Source organism: Anas acuta, chromosome 16, assembly GCF_963932015.1.
Source record: "Anas acuta chromosome 16, bAnaAcu1.1, whole genome shotgun sequence".
NCBI classification, from domain to species: Eukaryota; Metazoa; Chordata; class Aves; order Anseriformes; family Anatidae; genus Anas; species Anas acuta.
Genome location: NC_088994.1, coordinates 13,782,911 through 13,806,090, shown reverse-complemented (window position 1 = coordinate 13,806,090; position 23,180 = coordinate 13,782,911). Strand labels below are relative to the sequence as shown.

At 48.8% G+C, this 23,180-nt stretch overlaps 1 protein-coding gene and 1 long non-coding RNA gene across 3 annotated transcripts in view; one reads left to right on the top strand and one right to left on the bottom strand.

The window, feature by feature from the left end:
• NTSR1 (neurotensin receptor 1) overlaps positions 1-11,038 on the bottom strand; it is a 52,393-nt gene extending 41,355 nt beyond the window's left edge. The window contains exon 1 of the mRNA XM_068700522.1: positions 9,218-11,038. Coding sequence (XP_068556623.1) covers positions 9,218-9,880 — 663 coding nt within the window. The 5' untranslated portion in view covers positions 9,881-11,038. The remainder of the gene's footprint in view (positions 1-9,217) is intronic.
• Positions 239-22,784, top strand: LOC137865436 (uncharacterized). 2 transcript variants are annotated; one of them, XR_011101892.1, is made up of 4 exons: positions 239-762; positions 3,654-3,782; positions 5,904-6,018; positions 13,012-22,784. It is a non-coding gene; the product is annotated as an uncharacterized lncRNA (long non-coding RNA). The 2 variants fall into 2 exon arrangements; XR_011101893.1 differs by having other exon boundaries at positions 241-762; positions 19,993-22,782.
• The last annotated feature ends 396 nt before the right edge of the window (positions 22,785-23,180 follow it).

Genomic DNA, 23,180 nt, shown 5'->3' with positions numbered 1-23,180 from the left:
GGGGGGGCCTGGCCCCTTCCCCTGGCTTAGGGGGCCCTTTGTAAAATTAATATTCACCCTCGTTTGTGCAATACCCATCTGCTTTCTTCTCTTTCTCTTCTGCTTTTCTGGATGTCAGCATGTTCCAGAGGTTTTTATACCTTTCCTTGGGCCGTGGATCCCAGAGCTGGATGTCAAGCACTGAATTTTTTTGTGGAATGGCAGCCTGAGATATAGGTTATTTGATTCCACTACCCTAGCACATGTCTAAAAAGCACCAAGTGCAAATCAGCACCATATAAACCAGAGTAATAGAAAAGCCAGGCTGTTAATCTTCATAATGTGCCTCTCAGTGGGGATTTCGCTTGAATGTTATTTGCATTAACTATGATACCAACTGCTGGATATGCAGTTATAAATAAATTAAAGGCCAAGTTAAGTCAAATACTGTCCCAGTGCTGACTGCAGACTCCAGTGTGAGTGCTGTTCCCAATGCAGTGGGCAGATGCAGTCTGGTGCCCTGGAAAACTCATTTTAGGGTCAGGCAACCCCTTAACGGGGCTTACGGTGTCAGCCCAGGCTCTGGTGGTGGGCACTGCATGGCAGGAAAGAGGAGGGATTTGCTGGAGCTGACGTTCAGCAAAATACCTCAAGCACGTGGTTGTTTTCATTTGATATACGACTATTTTATTTATAGTGACACGGCCAGTCCTGCTCTGCTGGCGAAAAGGAAAACAAAGCTGGTGCTAAACGGCGCGGAGATGAATTCATCGGATATTTTAGGTAAGGAACTGCAGAAACTGCTCTTGGCCTGAGAGTGGAGAAACTAATAGATGGGTTCGGCTGCATAAATGTTCAAGCAGAGCTGAAGCCCTTGGTGATGGCAGTCAAAGCCCCGGTGCAAGGCTGGGTGCTGCTGCAGGAGGTTCAGCCCTGGGAGGTGCTGGTGCTCCCCACAAAGCCTGCTGCACCATCACAGCTGCCAGCACAGGGGTTTTGCAGGGCCAGGCAGCGTGCAGGGCATGAAGCAAAGGGATTTGTTTGGCCCCCTTCTTTCTGGGGCAGCGGGGAGGAGGCTGCTGGATTCAGGTGCTGGGCTGGAGGAGCACAGGCTGGGATCAACCATCTGGAGCCCCCCAGAGCAGGACAGGAGGGCCTGGGGCTCTTCTGGCTTGCTTTAGGCTCTGGGAACAGCCTTGGTGCCCCGTGGTGAGCCTGGCTTGATGGCACCAACACAAAGGCAGGAGAGCACCAGCGTGGGATGAAGGCAACCGGTGGCTGTGCCGTCACACCACATCCCTCTGCCCTCCTGGCTGCTGCTGCTGCCCTGCCCGCTAAGCCCTCTCTAATTCCCTCAGCAGCTTTCGGAGCCTGCCAGCTTATTTTTTTTTTTACCAACCTGCTGCAAAAAACACGAAACCCAGGCCCTCTGCTTTCTCCATGCACTTGTTAGGGATTTTCTTCAGGAAAACCACGCAGCCACGAGGCAATGAGCCTACCTCCTCTTGTGCTGCTGGGAACAGGAGCAAAGAAAATTCAGTTCGATTTTCGGGAAAAAAAAAAAAAAAAAGATATCTCAAAGGAGCCTGTGACCTTATCAGTTACTTTCTTTGTTGCTGCTTTTTCCCAACATCTCTCCCTGACTCTTCTGCCTCTCGGAGCCTCTGCTACTAAAGGATTTGTCTCCCGGCACCACTTTGTCTCAGGGCTGGACCAGGATGAACATATGGGCTGTTTGTCCCACTCCTCTCAGCACTGACATGCTTTCTAGCCACATGCCTGCAGAAATTTTTGCCCTTTGAAGGTATTTTTTCATCCCCAGCTCCGTTGGGCTGCTCTGGAGCTGTATTTCCCTTCCCTACTCCAGTGCTTTATCACACACTTGGAGTTAAAGGATATGGAAGCATGACAGTCATAAGGCCATAACTGAGAGTAGTAAAAAAAATTAACTGTGGGCTTTGGGGAGGGAAAGCCATTCCTATGAGTTTCTCTTTCAAATGAAAAGAGTAAATTAAATGTATAAATTGTCCCCTTAAGGATAAAATGGAAGGAGCAATCGATAGGATGATGCAAGCAACGAGCTAAACTTTCCCAGTGGCTGCGTGCGTTTCATTCTTATAAGGTGGTTTTGAAAAATTCACAGAATAGCAGTGAAATGCAAGTGAATATTAAATTGGTATTGAACACGCTCAGGTACTTATGGACTCATTAAACAAGTTCTCCGAGGGAGCAGTCCCACCAAGTACTGAGACCACGGTTACTCAGCTCAGCCTGCGAGGGCAGAAGACGCACCAGCCCGGGTGGGGAATGCAACCACGAATTCATTGCAGGCTTCACCCTTTTGCACAGGCAACCCTCCTGCTTGCTCATCTCCTTCCTTTCAGCGCAGACTGCGATAGAGGAGCTCCCTGAAGGAGGGACACTTATCCCGAAGCCAGGTGAAACATTTGCTTCGAGAGCGCACGCTGGCTCTAGCAGCAGCAACCCTAAATTTATTCTTTATTATCTAGAGGGAGTAGTAGTTGGCAGGAAGCACCAGCAGGCATTTGCAAAGAGAAGGGAGCACGGTGCTGAAATCAGATGATATTCCCAGCCCTGTCTGGTCTTCTATATATTTAGAAATGCACTTGGCAGAGGGACAACTGGAAGGTTTTATAAAGGGAGATTTACAGCACTGGGTGCAGCATCTGGGGAGATGTAAATCTGCAGGCTGGGTGCAAACTCTGGGCGAGGAGCCGGCGGGCACGGGGACGAGGGGTGGCTCTGCTGGAGCCAGCACCGCTGCCACGAGCCCCAGCACCGAGCCTGGGGCATGTCTCTAGAGGTGCTTCCAGGTTTTTCATGAGCACTTTTCATAAAAGAGAGGGTTTTTTTCCTTTCAGATATGAAAGGCTTTTTTTTTTTTTTCCCCCACTAGGAAAATCTCATCTCTGTGACTGCTGTCTTCAGCTGACAGTCAGCTCAGGTCCCTGAGAAATTAAAAGTTTCAGAGAAACCTCACTGAACTTTCTCAATCAAAAGTTCTGTTAAAAAAGATTTTGTTCATTCTATTTTTGTTTTTCCTGGGAGAAAAGGAGCCCCCGTGGGGCCAAGCCCAGCAGCACACTTTTCTGCGCTGAGAAATACTGAAATATGGACAGGTTCCTGGTGGCCCAGGGAGGGAGGAGGATGGACATGCACACACGTGCCAGGCAGGAGTTTGAGTACAGGGATATGAAAGTGTCTCTCTGTTATTTCCCTTCCATCTGCAGAAGATTTAACAACAAATACTGTGAATGCAGGAAAACACTGGAAAACAGCGGCTCAAAAACTCCTGCTCCCCAGAGATGGTCAGCGCCCCATCACCACCACCTTGCCTGAACCATCTCCAAGCACATTTTTCCTGAATAACTCATCAGCTCGACTGATTTATCATCAGCTTGTTTTATAATCCCACACCTACGATGCTTTGAAATGGAATTGAAGAAACGGCACCTACAGGAGGCAAAGAGTGGGGGCAGCTCTGCACAAGACCCTCGGCTCGGATGTGTCCTTGCAGGGGGCAGCAGCCAAGGCAGGGCTGGCCTCGGGTGGTCACACCAGAAAAGGGTCTGCAGGGTGCTCACCTGGTGTGAAGGCAGGAAAAAGGCTGGGAAAGGTGAGAATTTGTAACCCTCTTTTCTCTGCCATGCCAGCCTGAGCTGTGAGAGGGAAGATGGGCACTGCAAGCACCTCCAGCTTCACGTGGTGCAGGTGGCTGATACCAGAGAGCAACCAGCCGGGTCAGGGGTGTAATAACCAAGCTTCAACTGCTTAGAGCAAAGGTAAGGAGGGACGTCAGCATCGGGGCTGTCGGCATCACCATCTCACCATGCCTGATTTAGGGCTAGACGGCCACCAAACTCCATCTCATCACTGCCATCCCCTCCGCAGAGCAGCACCCATCATGCCACAGCCCTCGGCAGCCTCACAGCTCGGCAAGGTGACGGTGGCACCCCAATGCCCAGACCCTGCTCTGCACCCACCTGGGGGTCCCGTGGCAGGACGATGCCACCACGGGTGCCTTGGGCAGGACGCAGAAGCATTTCTGAACATCAGGGAGTGAGGGTGCCATCTGCGAGCCTCCAGCAGATGCGGCACAGAGCTGAGTGCGAGCCTTCAAGGGGAAGGAGGGAGGAAGGAGGGAGAAGACAATTAAATAGCTGTTTTAAATGATTTGGAAGAAGATTAAAGGCAGCTGCAGGTTTTTCTTTTTTTTTTTTTTTTCTTTTTTCTTCTCTGGCAAGAGGAACCACCAGATTACCTTCATCTCTGCTGCCTTTACAAACTGCTGTTAAAAGGAAACCTAAAAGCTAAATTGATGGGCCGCATTTCTTCACTTTTTATTCCCTCCAGCTGACATCTCAGGAAGGAGGGGGGGGGGGGGGGGGAGGAAAAAAGAAATCAAGTGAATAAAAAAAAAAAAGAGAGAAATTATGTAAGAACTGGCAAAACCCAGCAGGCCAAGTGGTTATGTAAAGCAATGAACACAGCAGCTTATTTAATTCAGATCTGGCTGTAAGACGGACCATCGTGTAAATGGCTGGGGATTAGTGGGGCTGAATTAAAGCCCTTGGGTCCCTGGGCAGCCTGTGGGAAGAGGCAGCCCCTTAGGGATGCTCAAACCACCAGAGATGGGCACCACCCCGGGGCAGGTGTCTCTCTCCATCACTGCAGGGATGGATCCAGGCACACTCCAGCACCAGCACCTTCATTTTCTCCTCTGTCTGGCAGCATCCACAGGAGCACCGTGCCCTGATGGGACACCTTGCATCGGACACAGCCCTGCCACCAAGGTGCCGACCCATGCTGCTGCCTCTGCAGGGGCTAACGGCACCCAGGGGGGGCTTGCCTGGTGGGCAAAGACCCTTTGTGGGGTCTCTGTGGCCAAAATAGTTCTGTCAGCTTGGCTCAAATTGGGGGGGGATTATCTCTGAGCGGAGCTGTAGCGAGTGACTGAAAACAGCACTGTTATTAAAAGCCATAGCAGGAATTTGGCTGTGACTGAAGGAAAAGAGGCCGACTTCAGCTCCTGCAGCCCCGCTGGTGTAAACGCAGCATTCCTGGGCTGAGGCCATCTCCTAACCCTGGATACGATGTGCTCAGAGAGAGCTCAGCCCTTGGGCTTTACGCATGGTTATTTTTTGTGTACTACGGGCAGAGCCCTGCCAGACTGACCCGCACGGCCCCGCTGGGTGTCCTGTGGGGACGCAGGAGGTGGCGGGCACAGCCCCACTGCCCACACCACCCATGGGGCAGGGGGCTCTCCGTGCGTCCCAAGGGTGCTCCTCGTCGGAGGAAGGCATACGGAGGGGTTTGTGACACCGTGCACGGGATTCAAAACTTTCTGGGCCTCTCAGATAATGGGATTTGAATAGATGTCCTTGGAAGAGTTCAGCAGAAGTGGGAGCAGGCTCCATCAAACATAACCAACGGGAGCTGCAGGGTGGGCTGATGCAGAGCAGAACTGCAGCAAAAAAACTGCAGCCCACCGAAACCGGTGAGGAGGGCCACAAAAGCTCCCAGGGTGCTTGCCAAGAAGTTCCCCTATGGAACAAGCCACCTGGAGCCGATGGGGCTGTGATGGTTTGTGGAGGCTGCTGCCACGTGTTTTAATAAATGGGTTCACACCAGCTGGCCGTGCCAACAAAGCACCAGCGTGTGTCAGACACTCTGCCCAGGCACCGTAAACAGCAGGTCTTCTGAAAGGAAAGAGGAAATGCTTTCCGGCTGAGACTGAAAGGGTGCAAATGGCCCTGATGTGGTGTAGGGGGTGTTCTGCAGCAATGCCACCCGAGCTGAGGCTGTGCCATGCTGTGAATTGAGTTAGGGGCTGGCAGGGAGCTGCTCGCACCCCATCTCCACTGCCTCTATAACCAGGATTCATTAAAATCCTCAAATTTTAGGTCAAGGAATTGCCTGGCTTTGTGCTGGGAGCTGCACCAGGATCGCGGGGACTTCTTTAAACTTCCTCTGTTACCCCAGGTTCACTGAGGACCTCTCTGGAAAAGATCTATCAAGGTAAAGTAAGAAGCACTACAGGAAAATGGTATTTGCGCTCTGGCCATTCGAATTCAGACCTTTTTAAAAGACAGGATGGAGAGTGCATGTGGGGCAGTTGCTCAGCTGTCCCCTGCTCTGGGGAGCAGCCCCAGAGCCAAGAGCAAAACCACAGCAGCCAAAACCACAGGTACTGACCTGCAAAGGAACAGGGCACTGATCTCCTTCCGTCTTGGAGCTCTTTTATCTGGTGCTGCCACAACGAGTAGCTTTTACAGCCTCCTCCAGTTGAAGTGGCATGAAAACATTAATTTGCTTGTATGGAAATGGCTTTGAGAAGTGCTTAATTTGTGTGGGAAAAAAAAAGAAAAACACCATCAAATTGGCTGCAGCGTGCGGGAGAGGACGTCTGCCAGTTAAAGTGTTAACTAGACCTAAATGATGCAGCTATAATGGACTTATTCCTGCCACCGTACCCCAAACTGATGCCAATATTCAAAGCAGACATCCCTAACCAAGAGAAGTATCAGGCAGGCTTGGTGCTGAGGAACACAGAGCAAGCAGGTTTGCAGCCTGATTTAGGATGCTGCAAGGATGGTGATAACCAAAGCCGGGGCTTCTTCCAGTTGCTGTGCAGTTTTACTGGTACAAGCTAAGTAATACGAGCAAAAATCTAATATGCCAAGTGCTGTTTGGATAGTTACTCTTCTCTTTCTTACTGTAAAGGAACCTAATTGTCCGCATAGCCTAGCTTTCCTTGGGGTTGTCCTTTAAAACCTAAAGATTCAAAGCCAATAGTGAGGAATCTTTTCAAAGAGAGACTTAAATTAATACCCTCAAATATTCATCCCGGGAAGGCTGTTCCAGTCCACGGAGGAGCGTGCTCCTGGGCTTATCCGAGCTCTCAGTGGGCTCCGAGTCTATAAATGGCTACATTCGCTCTGTTTGGGGACTGGCTTGCAGTCAGTCACCAAATAAAACCTCTCGGAGAACTGATGGTTTCCAAAAACATCCCCGTTTGCTTTAGACAGTATGCCAAACAGGAAGAGTGAAATATGTTGAGTGAGTTATTACCAGAGATTTGCCAGCTTGAGCAAGTGTATCACTGCTCTGCCTAAATTAAGGACAGAAAATGAACACAGAGATGTAGAGACCTGCTCGAAAGCAGCTTCAGTCCCCTGCAAAAGTCAAGAGCTCTGACTTTCAAGCTGCAGGACCTTTGCGCATCACTCTCCCACATCACCGCTGCCCCTTCTCACAGGTCTTCCATTATTTGTCTTTTTTTAAACCTTTGCACAGCGTACGAGGTGTGAATGCCCGGCCACACGCTGTGCGATGGTTCCCATTAATGCACTTCAGCCCTGACTTGCAGCTGCTTTGCTTATTCACTCTGGAGCCCTCCCCAGCCCAGGCCCTGCTTCTCACTGTGTGTGTGCTCCTTCAGAGTCTGGAGGAACGAGCCCAAGCCCTTAAATAAGCTTCCCATCTTAGCAAAGCCCCATTTCAGATCCCCTGAGAAGGAAAGGCATAGTGTTCACCCCCCAGTCCCCGATAGCTCCCCCCAATAATCGCCTCCTTTGTACTTTTAAATTAAATCACAAGTGAACTTCAAATGAAACACACAAGGAAAAGCCCCCAGGCAAAGTTCGCATTCATGTCTACCTACTTCTTACTTGGGCAGCAGGACAAGGTAGATCCTGAATAATAGCAAGACTGTAAAATATGTTGAGAATTGTTTAAACTGTAATCTCCGAAGACGTAGCTAGGAAATAATCCGCTCTCTTTAGCCCTATCATGTTAACACAGAGCAGGAGTCTAATCCTAAAAGGAAGATGAGTGGAAATAATGCATTTCAACCACATTGTTCTCAAATCAGACGGCTCACGTCTCCTCAGAGAATAGAGAATTTGGGTTAAGCACACTGGGCTGCCACTGGCAAAAGCTGCAGAGCATGTACAGGAGAAATACAGCCTCCAGGATCTCAAGGTGGAAGTTAGGTACCAGGACAACATTCAGAGGGAAGTCAGTGCTTTTGGTTATGGGGGCAGAGGTGGGAAACTTGGAGAGACGTGCTTAAACATCTAACAGCTCCAGGCTTAAACCCACCCGCTTGTACCCTCGCCCCCTTTTAGCAGGAGAAAGGATTCTGGTTTGTTTCCATTTGCGTTCCCTCCCTTTGGCTGCAGGAACATCTCCAAGGCGTCAGTACACTTGCAGTTTTAAACTCTAATTGGCTACTGATTAAACCCACCTAAAATTCATGTTCCAAATAAAAGATTGAGGAGCTATCACATGTAAGCCTGGCAGCGGAGGAGCTGTGGAGATCGGCGTCTTGCTCTTTCCGCCTCTCCTTCCACTCCTCTTACATTTTTCAAGCCTAATGCTCCAGTGAACAAATGCTTCGAGCCCTCAGAGCACCGGAGCGCTGCAAGTGTTGAGGCTGAAATCCTTCCCACGCCTGGGAGTGTTCGATTTAGCAGTGCGTGGAGACCAGCAAAGCCTTCCTGAACTCGGGAAGGGGGCTGCTGGCTAAACCAGCTACAGATTGCCCTGAAACAGCCAAAATATCAGCTGCTGGCTTTGAAGATGCTGTTCCTTTCCGAAGCCTGTGCTTGCACCCAAAACTTTCTGACATCGGGCTCTGGTGCTACACAGAGGAAAGGAGCCGTGGATCAACCCAAGGAGCTGGGAGGGGGAGGAGAGGTGGTTTTATTTCCCCTGCTCCTGCTGGCCCTTTTCCAGCCAGAGGAGAGGAGCTGCAGGCGATGCTGGCGGGGGAGATCTGTGCATTTTTCTGGCGATGAGCAGCCACGTTTCGGGGGAACCCGAGTGCTCCTGCTCCGCTGCTCTCAGAGCAGTGGCTGCACAGTGGAGCAGGGCTGGGGTACCCCGAGGTGTGTGGCACTGGGACAGCTGCTCTGGGGGGGCTGCACTGTCTCGGGTTGGTTTCAACCCCATGCAAGATTTATCCCAGCGTGGGATTAACCCCTGAGCAGGCTCACAGCAAGCAGAGCTTCCCTCTCACCCCCTAGCCCTGCTGCCACCCCAAGCCAGGCTGTCCCATCAGGGCTGCTGGATTCCCCCCTTCCCAAGCTGGCTCCCCCTGTCCCAGATCCCCATTCCCCTCCTGGCTCCAACAAATTTGGGCTCTCAGAGCCCGGGAAAGGAGGCAGCTGCCCGACCCCAACCACTCGGGATCCCCGTCCGCCTGGCTCCTCACCTGGATGACCATCTTCAGCGTGGGGGCATCTAGGATGGTGGTGCAGATGAGTGAGTCCGGATCGTGGTCCTTGACGTAGATCTGCCCCATGGTGAAGATCATGGGGATGGCGAGGAGGAAGGAGGCGATCCAGATGCAGCTGATGAACTTCTTGGTGCGGCTGCGGGACATGATGCTCTTGGCTTTGAAGGGGTGGCAGATGGCCATGTAGCGCTCCACGCTCAGGCTGGCGATGTTGAGCGCCGTGGCATAAGTGCAGGCGTCCCGCAGGAAATAGTAACCCTTGCAGACGACCCCCCCGAAAGCCCAGGGGTGGTGGACCCAGATGAAGTTGTAGAGCTCGATGGGCATGCAGAGGAGGAAGATGAGGAGGTCGGAGAAGGCGAGGCTGGCCAGGTGGTAGTGCACGGTGCTCTGCAGGTTCTGCAGCGACTTTTTGCGCACCAGCGTGTACGCCGTGATGGAGTTGCCCACCGTGCCCACCAAGAAGAGAGCCAGGTAGATGACGGTCACCATGACTTTGGAGTAGATGTCGGTGTTGACGTCCAGGTCCTCCTCGTCGGGCCCTTTGGGGAGCAGCGGGTCGGAGCGATTGGAGGTGTTGGTAAAGGCGCTGGGCTGCGGTCCGGGGGTGCCTCCGGGGGTTGAACCGTTCGGGTGCATCCCGGGGCAGGGTCGCCCCGTCGGGGGCTGCAGCTCGCCGGGAGCCTCCGCTGCGCCCCGCCGGGGGGACTCGGCCGGTTTTAAGGCTGCGGGGAGGAGGCGCCTGCCCCTCCCGGGCTGCCGTGCGTGTGTGCGTGTGCCCGGGTGTGTGTGTGTGTGTGTGTGTGGCAGCGGGGGACACGCACTCACCCCCTCCCCTTCTTGTGTCCCCCCCCTCCCGGTTCCCCCTCCCCTACCACCACAGCATCCTTCCCCTGGCTGCCCGGCTGCGCGCAGCCCCGCAGCTCCGGAGCTCTCCTCCTCCTCCTCCTCCCCGCAGCTCCCCGGCTTCCAGATGTGCCCTGGCAGGGCAGGAGCCTCCCTGCACACATGCACACGCACACATGCACACGCACAGCCTCGCCGGGAGGCTCCTCTCTGCAGCTGCCTCCCCCCCCTACCCCCCCGACCCGGGGCCGTCCCCTCCGCTCGGCTCCCTCCTCCCCAGCCCCGCCGCCGCCCCAGGGTTTCGCAGCCCCAACCCCAAACGGAGCCGATGGGGAGGAGCAGAACGCCCCCCCCCCGGCAGCTGGGTTGGGGGAGAGGAGGTGCAAAGCCCTCGCTGCCCAAGCCGGATCCCCCCCTCTACCCCCTGCTCCCTCCTGTATGCCCTCTTCTGCATCCCGTGCAAAGCCAGGCACAGGCGAGGCTGCAAGTTGGGGGCTGGCAGGGGGGTCCAGAGGGGTCTCAGCAATGCTTACACCGCCTCTTCTTGGCCCCTGGGAGGTGAGAGGCACCAGGGATGCTCCATCCCGCCTGGACGTCCCCCCTGCTAGCCCCCATTTGGGGGCATCCCCCTCACCCTGCTGCTTCTAGGAGAAATGCATTTTAAAGGGGGAAAAAAATAAACACCTACAGATATCTCCCTCTGCCCTGGGACCTCTCAGCCCCATAGCACAGTGACAGCACCGAGCTGCTTTGCTTTGGTCCCCCTCCCCATGACTTTTCCCTTCTCCCACATGCTCAGATTTGGGGTGTGTGATCTCTCTGAACTGTCCTGTTGCAGGGGCAGTGATGCTGCGGAGATGCTGAGGGTCAAAGGGGGATCCTCCACACCAAAGAGCCCCCAGGACGGGCATGGCTGAGTGGTCTGCTGGGGGGGGTGCTCCCTGTAACACCCCAGCGAGCTGCTCACTCAGCTGTCTCCACGATAAAGCTCTTTGCTACTGCACAGAAGCTATCTAGGAAAATCCCATCCAGGGAATCCTTGATTTGGTCAAAGACAACCATAATTTCTCCCGTGTATTCATGGACAGATGCTGGGTTCCCAAACACCAGTGGGCTCCGAGTGCACCTGTGGACTGCTTATCCATTTGATGCAAGAAGGGCTCTAAACCTGCAGTCAAACAAATAATTGCTGCATGAACACAGTGCCCTTCACACAACCATCCACCAAGAGCCAATATTCCTCCAAACTTTCCTTCTCTTAAATCTGGCTGACAGGGTCACCATTGAATGCTGACCAAAACCAGATTTATTTAGTCATGTGTAGTCATACAAATACAGAGAGAGATGTTTTCTAGCCCTCATCCCACACTGGTTTAAAGAATGACTAATAATCTCTTAAAACCAATGTTCCTTTCATTTAAAAGCCTCTGCTATGAAATGTCTGTTAGCAGAGAGCAGTTTGCCAGGGCTGGTGTTCCCAACTGCTCTCACCCCTTGCTCCTGGTCCTTGGATGGGTTCTGGGGATGGATCAAGAATATCCCGAAGAAAGAAAGTGGGACATGAAACGTGGTGGGTTGTGCTCACCTACTCTTTCCAGGGGAGAGCTGCAGCTGGGGTGTGTGCCCAGCATCCCTATTCCTGGACCCCCCAGCTGGGGGGAGCTTCTGGCCCCATGATCCAAGCCCAAACCCACGCTCCTGCACTAAAGCTCTTCTCCCCCAGAAGCAGCGAGAGAGTTCCTTTAGGATCCTTGTCTATAACGAAGAGTTATTGTCTCTTCCTGGCCCTGTAACTTCATTTTGGCCTTGTGGAAAGCAATTGCTATCCCCACAAACAAGCTACCCATCTGCTGGTCTAATTTTACAGTGTGTGTGTGCACGTTTATATCAATTGCTGTCTGTAGAAATGCTCTGGTTTGGATCCTGTTGCCTCATGTTGCTGCATGCAGACAATGCAAGCACGGCTGCTTACGGGGAGGATGTGACATCTCCTTGCTCTGTCCCAGCAGCTGTCCCCGGGTGCTCAGTGAACCACCTCCTCCATGCCAAGTGCTGGCAGGCAATATCAAGAAATAGAATTAAAAGAAAATCTCAATTACGCTCTGAAATATCAGCTAGCTGGAATCAATGCAGCTGTTGATTTACAGTCAATGCTCTACCAGGCTGGTACAGTTTGTGTCTGTTGCCAAATCTCTCCTTTCTTAAAAGCTCATTGGAAGGGTACCTACCACCTAACGAACAGGCCGAGGGCTCCAATCAGTAAAGGCTTCAGCAGGATGTTTCTGGGAGTTAATTAATTTAGTACATCCTATTAATTCCTTGGCAAGTTTGGCTCAGCCACACATGAAGCATTCCCACTAGCATGGGCATGTGCATCTGCTCTGTTCTTTTTTCTTGTGGATCTGGGTTTATCTCATGGTCTGGGATAAAAGACATAAAAGACTCAATCATACAAGATCCCAAGACCAGTCTCATGGCTGCTGACGGTGTGCTGTGGTTACATGTGCCTTGTAGTACGCTGGGTGTCTGGGCTCAGGCAGACAGGGCTAGGCTTGCTCTTTTTTGGGTGTCCTTAGCAGATGAGGATACCAAGATGTTGCTCCTCTCTCACCACAACTAGTTAGCCTGCACCTCTGGTAGAGACCATCTGAGGGCATGGGCACACGACTAGATGTGAAATCATGATGTGGTTCTCAAATGTAAACCAGTGTTGGAAAAATTACCACTAGCTTATCCCAGCTGAGATGGAGTTTGCTGGCTTCCCAGAGTCTGACTTCTGAAATGCAACCCTGCCGTTCTCCATGCTAGAAGCGTGGTCCCCTGTAAAGAAGAAAGTAAAAGAAAGTCTCGATCTTTCTCCAGCCGGAAGGGGGTCAGCCTCTCCCCTGTCTTTTCAGAAAGTTTTTGTCCTGCCTTCTGTCCAGGCAGAGGTGATGCTGTGCCAAAGGAAGACACCAGCTCTGTTCCTGCCTCTCCGTGGAAAACATCTTCCCAATGCACCTTCAGTCTCCCCATTGCTCGTGTGTGGTCTGAGGGATATGTGCACTCCCTTCCTTGTGTGGGATATTGAAACGAATGCCAAAACTCTCTTCACAACTTCGCCTCTGCTCCCTGCAAGGATTTCATCGGTATTCTCCTTCAAGCAAAAGCAGAGCCAGAGGTGCATCGCCCTCTTCTTGTGCACCAAAGCCTCCAACCTAAATCCCCGCTGTTTGTTTCTGAACTAGCCGACCTTTTAGCTAAGCTGGGCTCGTTTTAATATATTTTGTATGTGTGTGTCTGTGGCTTAAAAAGGAAAAGTATCGTGGAAACCAACGGGAGCCTGATCTCAAATGTTACAGCAAGGCATTTACTTAAAATCTTGCAGGAAAATGTCACCCAAAGACCTTGTCTATTAAAACTTCCTGGACTTTGAGCTGAGGGTCCCACAGTGCCCAGGATATGAGGCCCACAGGTTGCCTCACTCCCTTTTATGTTGACCCAAGTGTTTTTCTTCTTTGCTTTTCCTGTTGCAACTGGGGACCCCTAGGAGTTTTTCACATTAACCCTACTGCAGTCTGATTTCTCCAGGTGGGATTTTTCTGAAGGACACAGAAAGCAGCAGACAGAAAGCTCTGCGAGAAGCAGGTGCTAAAAGACAGCATCAGCCCTTTCCCTTGCTGAGGTGCCAGGTCCCAGTCCTAAATACCTGTTAGAGCAGGTTCCTGAGTCAAACAGTACGGGGCTGATTTAAGCCTTTCAAAGCAGATCCCAGTGGATTCACTGGGACAGGTAGTCCCTTCTTCAAACATCTCTAGAAGCCATGAGCATGTAAGGTAGGTTAGGAAGGTAAAATACTGGGCATCACAAGGCTGTTTTAAGCATGCTGCTCTTGAAAAAACAAGAAAGAGAGGGAGAAAGGGGTGATAGAAAAATTGACATATATCAGCTTTGTTGATGACAATATCGAATGCATCATTACTGACAGGCATGGGAGTGCATCCTTTCTTTATATTGCAAAATAAAGCATTGCTAGTTTGGATGAGCAATAAAAGATCCCCAACTGCTGCATATTATTTAGTGTGTTTGGCTGAACTAATTTCAGGAGAGTATTTTAAATCAAAGCAGTTGATACATGGGATATTTATTGCTTCTGATTTTTGTAGCAGAGGAACCTGCTGAGACTTCTCAGTGTGAGCACGGTGGTGTGTGGGTCGGCAAAAGGACAGACCATACTCAGAACAGAGCAATAATCACACATCCCAGCATTGTGTCCCTGGGCAGATTTAAAAGAAAATAGGAAACTGGAAAACAGGACACACTGGGATGTGTATGATGATGTTGGCAAGAGAATTACTTGGAAGAAGGGTCAGTCTCTGGGAATGGACAGCTGGGAAATGAGGTGTCCAGTTACCTTGTATGGGTCTTATCTTCTGCGTGCTGGATGTTCGCATTCATCCCTCTACTTTGGCAAAGCTCCTTTAAAATTAACAGATGTACTGGCTGATAGACCTTGTAATATTTGTCTCAGACAGAGCCAGATATGTCATCTGGACATACACAGGAGATACCAACCGCTTTAGTGCAGAGATAAAAGCATATTTTCAGTCCCTCGAGTTGTTACTGCAACAAGCTCAGACCAGATTCCTTGTGGCAATAAATGCACTTTATCTTCATATACAATTTAAGTGCTCAACACGTGGGCAGACATGCTCACACACTACCACACTGGCTTTCCCTCCAAAAATCCTGGTTTACCCCAGGAAAAAATATAATTCAAAGAGATAGAGTTTGAGTTTGCTGCAGCCGGGAGCCTCCACCGCAGCCCTTGAGGCCTGAGCATGGTGCTGGTATCCAGAGGGCAAGTGGATTCCTCTGGTTCCTCTGGTTCTCGCTTATCAGAGATGTCATCCACTATCACAGCCCTGGTTTTCTGGGAGGCAGAGGCTCCATTTCCAAAAGATCTGCTCCATGGGGCACAGTGCTCACCCCGGCCTGCAGCCCCCACTCAGGCCCCGGCCCACACGTCGTGCTGACATTTTTCAGGAAATGTGACCTTGTTTTCTGACACCCCACAATAATTGAAGGCAGATGGCTATTATTAAGGAGTCTAAGGAGGGCTGCAAGGATGGTGAAGGGTCTGGAGGGCGAGGCATATGAGGAGTGGCTGAGGGCCCTGGGTTTGTTCAGCCCAGAGCAGAGCAGGCCGAGGGGAGGCCCCATGGCGGCCTGCAGCTTCCTTCTGAGGGGATCAGAGGGGGAGGCCCTGATCATCCCAGGACTGGCTTCTGAAAAGTTCCCAGTGGAAATTTTCCTGGGACACATTATACTGCTTTCAAGTCACTCTGTGCCACTTCAGCAGGCACAAAAATTTGGCACTTTGTGCCTTCCAAAGCACACTGTGACCTGCTGTAAATGTGTCTTATTTGTGCTGTGCAATCTGGCTCGTTCCTGCTATTCTTCCCTGTAAGAGCCCACATCCTCCCATTTTTTTACAGCATGCTGGCTTTGCCTGAGTCTGGGCTCCTTCCGAGCCAGCCCTGGAGTCCCTCTCGCTGTGAGAGGAGGCAGGAGAGGATGTTGGTGCTGGTCTGAAGCCTTCCTGAGCGATGAGAAGGTCCCTCCCGGTTATTACCAGGAAAAGGAACGAGAGGCTGCAGGGGACATTTATTCCCTTAACTCCATTCCTGCCATTACAGGCGATGGCATCATGCAGCTGCCTGGGCACAGAAAAGTCACGTTTCTGTCCTGCTGCTCTCTCAGGAGTGACACTGCTGCAGGACCTGATGGGGAACACAAGCCTAAGAGGAAGGCCTTATTCACATAGTGAACTGCAAGGAACATTTCTCTGTGGACCCACCTGGGGATATTTCACCCCTAATGCACTTGCTGAGCCGTCCACAGATCGAAGCAGATCTGCAGGGACACCAGCTCACAGCCTCCCCGAAACACAACCTCACCCCTAAGCACAGCTCATGCTTTGCTGCTGCTTCTCTTCCTCCTCATGGCCAGACTTACCTGGATGATTTCTCAGTTAGAGTATCTTGGCCTAGAGACAGCACAAATATTTTAACCTGGTTGGGGTGGACAGAGGGTCCCTGCAGAGGGATTTTCGTCTGTTATGGCTTGATGGATGGTGCAGCCACCCCTAGGGAAAGGGTTCCCAGGGTTAGGTAGCAGCTCAGACCATAATGTAGAGTAACCCGGGGACTGCTCTAAGCTAAACTGAATGAGAACAGCCAGAGGAGGCAGGCAGGAAGCTGAAAGAAAACAAAAACTGACAAACAAATGGTCAGGAAGGTTAATCAGTTCAGCCTGAATTAGACAGGGAGCTCATTCAGTGCCTTTCAGTGTGATACTGGGGCTTGACTGTGGCTGCATTCACTGCCTGAGAGTTTTTGAAAGTCTGATCAGAGCTGTTTGGGGAACTACAGGTACAGAAACAGTCTGGAAAACAACTACAATAACAAAACAGTTTATATGAAATAAAACTTTGGTTGATTTGACAAGGTGTTTACTGAGCACAGGAACTCTCTGGACAACAGCAATTTTTCTTAACTTTCTCATAAATCACAAACAAACTGTTTTGGCTCCTAGGGCAAATTTTGACAAATCCTAATAGAAAAGCAAACAGGTGATTCTATGATATCTTTGCCAAAATTGATCTAGCACTGCTATAGCTATGAAATAAGGGAAGGTTTCTTTCATGGAAATCAAAGAAAATGCAGTGCAAGATTATTCTTCCTGAATAACTTTTAAAGAAGATAATCCACCTCTTGTGTTGAAATAAGGACCCCTTCACTGGTGCAAAGAACTTTTAAAAGAACGGCTTATTTCTAGCTCAGACTTCACAACATCCAGAAGAGGAGCCTTAACCAGCCCTTGCATGGTCCTGAAAAGCCACAGGGATGGATTCGGTGTAATACAGTATTCAGGTTTACTTTGGGAGAAAGGAAAGGAAAATGCATGCACCTATTTTTCATCTTAAAATGTTCTTTATTAACAACAGTTAGTTACTGGCCTTATATTCCTCCAAACACATGGAAATATGGACACCTTGTCATACTGAGTGAGTTTTTAAGGGGGGCATAGCAGGGCAATACGGTTATAACTGGGGAAATTTTGAGAGGTTGTTACAGTGAGACAGCCTATACATGTACAAGCGAGCCATATTCACAGTTCATATATACAGGAATTCAGGCTGCATTGTTTCAGTTTTGCTCACAAAGACCATGTATGGATTTTGAAACCAAAATCAGTTGTCTTTCAGTGCAGTACAAGACTTTCTGTCAGTGCCCAAAATAGAAGAACTGCACACCCAGCTTTGAATCCAGGGCTGAATGCTGGAGGAAAAAGTCTAGAAAATGATTTGGGTGGAAGGGTGCATTCATACAAGAAATTGCTAAATATCAGCAGAGCCAGACTAATGACAGGGGATGAGAAATAGGTTAGAAAAATTAGATGGAGTCCTTCTTGCTCAGTAATGACCATTTCATGAAAGAAAGTTGTATTTCACTACGTGGTGAACACAGAGGTAATAATGAAGATAACTGCCACAAAGTAGACGTGAGATGAACTGGCAGATAGTGGAACAGAGTTCAATTAACAAAAAGATTTCTTGAAATGATTTGATTCTCCAGAATTTGTTCTAATTCTTCAGGCAATCAATCAATCCTTCAGCAAGTTTTGCAGCCACCAGCCAGCTTGGTGTGGATGTGTAGGGTGATGGTGCAGAAACAGTTACAGCCTTTGCCTTTCCTGGAGCTACATGGCCTTAGCCTTGGTGCAAGGATGAATGTTCCTCTGCCAGCAAGGAACTAGGAGGAATGGAATCTGCAAAAATCAAAAATTAAAAACCAAAAACCAAGCTGAACTCACAGTGGCAGAATCTGTCCCCAGTTTTGCTTGTGCATGTTATAATTTTGAAGTACAGAAGAATACAGGCACCGCTTTCTTTCACCTTTACAATTTAATTTGTAAAGCAAAACCAATGTTCTGAAATACTTCCCTAATGTTTGAGACGTAAAATAGTATGAGCCATATAATAAAATGTGAGGTTATTGAACATAACTGTCAGGAGTTACTTAGAAAGATTTCTAGGAATTCTTCATCTGCTGTCTCTAAACAGCTTGTCTCCAGGGGTGTCTCATTCAGGTGTCTTGCTAGAGAAACAGAGGCACTGGAGATGTTTCAGTGGTGTATCACGACTGGGAGAGTAAATTAAATTCTGTGGGCCTCTGAAACAAGTGGCAAGTGATCTGAAAAAGCAGCAAGTCATACAAGCTTCTGTGGAGACTTGTATTTTGATGCTTTAGGAAGCTATGTATTTCCCATTTGCTTGTATCTATACTTTGATGGAGATCTTCACTTATCCAGAATCCCCTTCAAGCAGCTTAGAAATATGCCAATGCCCTCAGGCTGTCCGCTTTCTTTGATAAGAATGCATATGGTTTTTATTATGAACTCAATATACCAGTTAGAATAAGAAACTGATAGACTTGAGAATATGCTTGGAAAAGGGCAGACTCGAGGAATGAAATACAAACCTGTTGCAATATAAGGAGGCCACTTTTTTCCATTCATCTTTTATTGGAATAAAAGGGCATTTGTAGATATTGAGTTAGCTGCATGACATGGCTCAGTTTATACTCCAAGTAGTATAAAAAGAAACATTTTTCACAAATACTTTCTTACTTCAAGTTTTAAAATGGATTATGTTAAGAGACAATTTAGCATATTTAAGCAAAACTAGTTTACAGCAGATTTTTGACAGCAGATAAAGGCAAAAGGTGTGCAAATCCTGCTCTCACTAACCTGTTGTCCATCCATAAAACTAAATTGCAGGGGTCCTGTCATGGCAAGTCCTTTTCCTCCTGCTGCAGATGATGAGAACTAATCCAAGATACTTAGCACATAACTCTGCTTTAGCCTCAGGAGTGGCAGCTCACAGCTTTATTTTGGCCTTGTCTCACCTCAAAGGATGCTCAAAGAAGAGAACAGAAGATGAGGAATCCAAGTAGCCCCGTTTTGCTCCAGGGATGAATCCTATTCCTGTCTGTGGCTTCTGAATTTAACCACAGAGTATCTGCAAGATAGCGATGTTCCTAATATGCAAGAGGTGCAATAGAATCATGCTCATTTACTGAAGGGTTGAGTTTATTATTCTAGTGCTACAAGTCAACTAGAGATGTTAAAGGAAAATTTCTCTATAGGTTCTTAATTTGCCTAATTGCTGACTTCCTCACAAGTGCTCACAGAGGACTCAAGAGCGAGAAGCTATTTTCACTCTTCATTTAACTCTTCAAAGCCATTAGCAACCGAGAAGTTGTGATTAGTGCTGCAAGTGCTTCTGTAAAATGGTTACCCAATGAATCACACTTCACTGACGAGCTCTGCTCAGCCTCCCACCAGCCTCACCGTGTGATAGCCTACTATTAGTACTCCTCTGGGGACTGCTTATAGAGCAGGGACAACCCTTTTCTCCCTCTCCTATCTGATATGGATCTGCTCTGCTCTGCTCTGCTCCATGGCAAACAGTGGCTGCTGGTGGAGTTTGAGTTTTCATGGAGGGTGGATGGAAACACAGCCCTAATGGGCAACTTGTCCCCACTGTATCCTGGATTTGTGGTGGGTTGAACCCCATGCTACCTCCCTGGCCATACAGACCCACTCCAGATATGAGGATTTTCTGATTTTTGCCACCTCCCAGATGACTCTGGGAGCTAATCAACAACACCACCAACATGTTTCAACCTTCCCATGCCACCACCTAAATCAAGATGAGCCAAGAAATGTCAGGGCTAAAATCCATACCCTCCCTATAACTCAATGCACATGCGTATCTTGGTATCTTGAACTAATTATTAACAGCTTGTGTTTATGTGGTTATTTATTTATTTATTTATTCTTTTTTTTTGCCAACCTAGAAAATAACAGCAGATCTTCATGCTTGGTTTTGGCTTTGAACTTGGTTTGGCCAGCGAACACCTCAAACACAGTCTCCCTTGAAATGGCCTGGTTTCAGCAGCTCCTGGGTTTGCTGGCAGCGCTGCAGTGATGTTTGGTCCTTTATGGCTTAAATGGTGTTAAGTGATTTTATGATGGTTTTCCTGTGGCTCAGACAGCAGCCTTCATTCTGGAGTGTAATCGCTACCCTGGCACAAATGAGTGAAGGAAATTTTGTGCGATCAAATGCAAAGAAATGCTCTTGCCTTGGAATAAAGCACAGAGAGAGCTAACAGCTCAGTTTGCAATAAAACTCCAGGTAACCTGCTATTACTGCTCCGAGCTGCTGTTGTCGGAGCTGGGCTCAGCACCAGCAGTGCAATAAGGCATGTAATTACCTGTCTCTGTGCCCGTTCTTTGGGTACAGCCCCCTATCTGCAGCTGATCCAAACAGCACATCCAGCTTGCATTGCACACATCGCCTCATTATTTCATAGATATAATTGAACCCTTTTGTACACGAGCTTAGGCTTAGTTCAGCAAGTTGAAAACACGATATGCATAATGGATTTAAATAGTGTAGATAATATGGGGTGGACTGGATGTGTGAACTTGGGTTCATGGGAGAAACCATAAGCTTAACTTTCTTTCCCCATTTCTGCCCACTGAAGATTTTCTTCTGCAGAAAGAAGATACATATCCCTATATTTATAATCTATTCTGAGTGTGAGATGGGAGGAAGTTAAATGTTAACAATTTAAATTAACAACTTCCGCTTTTCAGACAAGAACTCTCTCCCCTGAGATGCTCTTTACTAGGTGTGTTCAGCAGGACCACCGTCAGACTCAGCAATGCTGACTGCTAGACACAAACTCGGGGCTGCAGCCCAAAGCAGGGTAGCTCACGGGTTTTGTTTTGGGGTGCCAGCTCTGCCTGTGCTGAGTTGATGTGTATGTGTTCCCAGAAGCAAGTGTTCTCCAAGGCAGCAAGTTTTCTGAAGTACTTTGCTGTAATTACATGCTTCCTTTAAATTAAATGCTTGAATAATTCCAGAAATTGGCCTGAATTATAAAATACTTCACCTAAAACTACAATTTTCTAGGAAACAGGGAAAAAAAAAAGAGCTCAAGGAAGAGCAACTAGTTTGAGCATAGAGAGTGTTGGGAGAAAAGAGTTAATAGTGAATATTTATTACCAATAACTTCAGTTTGTGTCATTCTGACAGAAGGGAGAATTTTGAAAATAAAATCCATGAACCAACTGTGATAAATACTAAGTTTGCATTTATGTTCTCCTTTACCTTATCAATGCAAATATTTAAACTTGCTAAAGAAGATTAAGTGATGCCCCTAAAGTGCCCCAAAGCATCAAAAGGATGGTATGTCTTAGGAACACAAGTCCCATTTAATGTCTGTAGCAAATTTAGTGCCTCTGGTACAATCAGGAATTAAAGCATAGAAGGAAAAGGAGTTGTTGGGAACAGATCTGATGCCAGAGCCTTTGGCAAGTATAACTCTTTGGTCAATGGTGTATTTCACTGACAGATGGAGCAGAGCCCATCCTGGAGCACACCTTCTCTCTTTGTGAGCGGTAGCTGAAGGCTGACTTAGCCACCACTTCCCTGTTACTCAGAGTTTTAGCATGTGCTGTCAAATTTGATTGAAGTTGGTGAACATACTTGGCTGTTACACATGTATACACAGCTTACTAAGCTTCACATCCAACCTAAAAAGCAAGGCATTTTTAAGCAGCAGACTTGAAATGGGATCCATACAATCTTCTCACATTTGCTCTGGAAGTTGGAACAAAAAAGAGGCTCTGCAGGAACCTCAGGAAGGATTGCACCTGACTGATATATCTGACCAAGGAAGGAGCTGATTGCTGGAACAACTCCTTGGCCACATGTAGAATTTATTGTATTGTATTGTATTGTATTGTATTGTATTGTATTATATTGCATTGTATTGTATTGTTTTGGTTTTGTTTTGTTTTGTTTATTTTTGCTTTGGGAATAAAGAAAAAGCCTGGAAATCTTCAGGCATGAGCAAGCAAGACTTGCAATGAGGAGATACAGACCCAGCCACGGATGCATAGATCTGATGTAAATTAAAACAGAGGTGGAAAGCCAAAATGTTTTTCTTTAACATGAGAATGACATGTTACATCACCATTTCTGTGTGGTTTGGCCTGTTGTTTTTTAATCATTGCTCTCCGAATAACGTCTGAACCAATGATTCATTGAAATAAACTCTCCCTTAGTGCATCTCAGATGTGCACCCACAAAGTTGGGAATTAAAATGACACTTCCACATCCACAGGTCACTGAAAATTACTGCTGACGCCCAGGAACATGCAGATAATGCAGCTGGTCCCCCTGTTTAGATGCGTCTGATGATATTGGATCTTTTTTTTTAATAAAATCGATGCACAGTAGCATGACAGAATCATGAAATTGTCCATGTTACAAAGGCAGGAACAATTGGTAGGAAGGAAAAAAAGATCTGCACAACAGATGGCGTGTCTCTGCTTCCATTCGTAAATGAGTAAAAATACCCCCAGGCTCACAAAATCTCTTGCTTTGCTGCTGACTGACACTTATTTGAAGCTAACACGAAGATTTGGTAATCGGCCTTGAAGAGGAGAACAGAGGGAATGGCTGAGTGAGCGAAGGGGACAGGCTGCCAGCACCTGCACAGCACCGATTCCTCCTCCGGCCTGGACCTGAGGCGCAGGCAGGGCCGGATCCAGAGCCCAGGAGAATGGCTTGGGGTTGTCTTCTTGCTTCTGCAGCTCTGGTGGCTGCCAGGGATGCTTTAGGCCTGCAGGAAGCCCAGAGGGTGGAAATGGTGGGGTTGGGCTCTGATGGCAGCCGCTGCAGCCTGGTGTTCGGCTGCTCCCCAGCGCTGCTCCAGGGCCGGGCCTGGTGTCCCTGGCTCCGGCACCATCTCAGCTTCCCCTTTTCTCCAGAAATCGGCTCCTGCACATAGAGAAAGGCAGGAGGAAGGCAGCCAGGTTCTGAAGTGAAGGCTGAATTTGCTGTGTGGGGAAGAATGAGGGTATACATGTAACCTGTGATGAAGCAGTGATGGGAGCACTCAGCCCTTCCCTGCAGATGAACCACACTTTCCTTGCCCCACACACCCAAAGCCCCAGCTCCAACCTGACACAT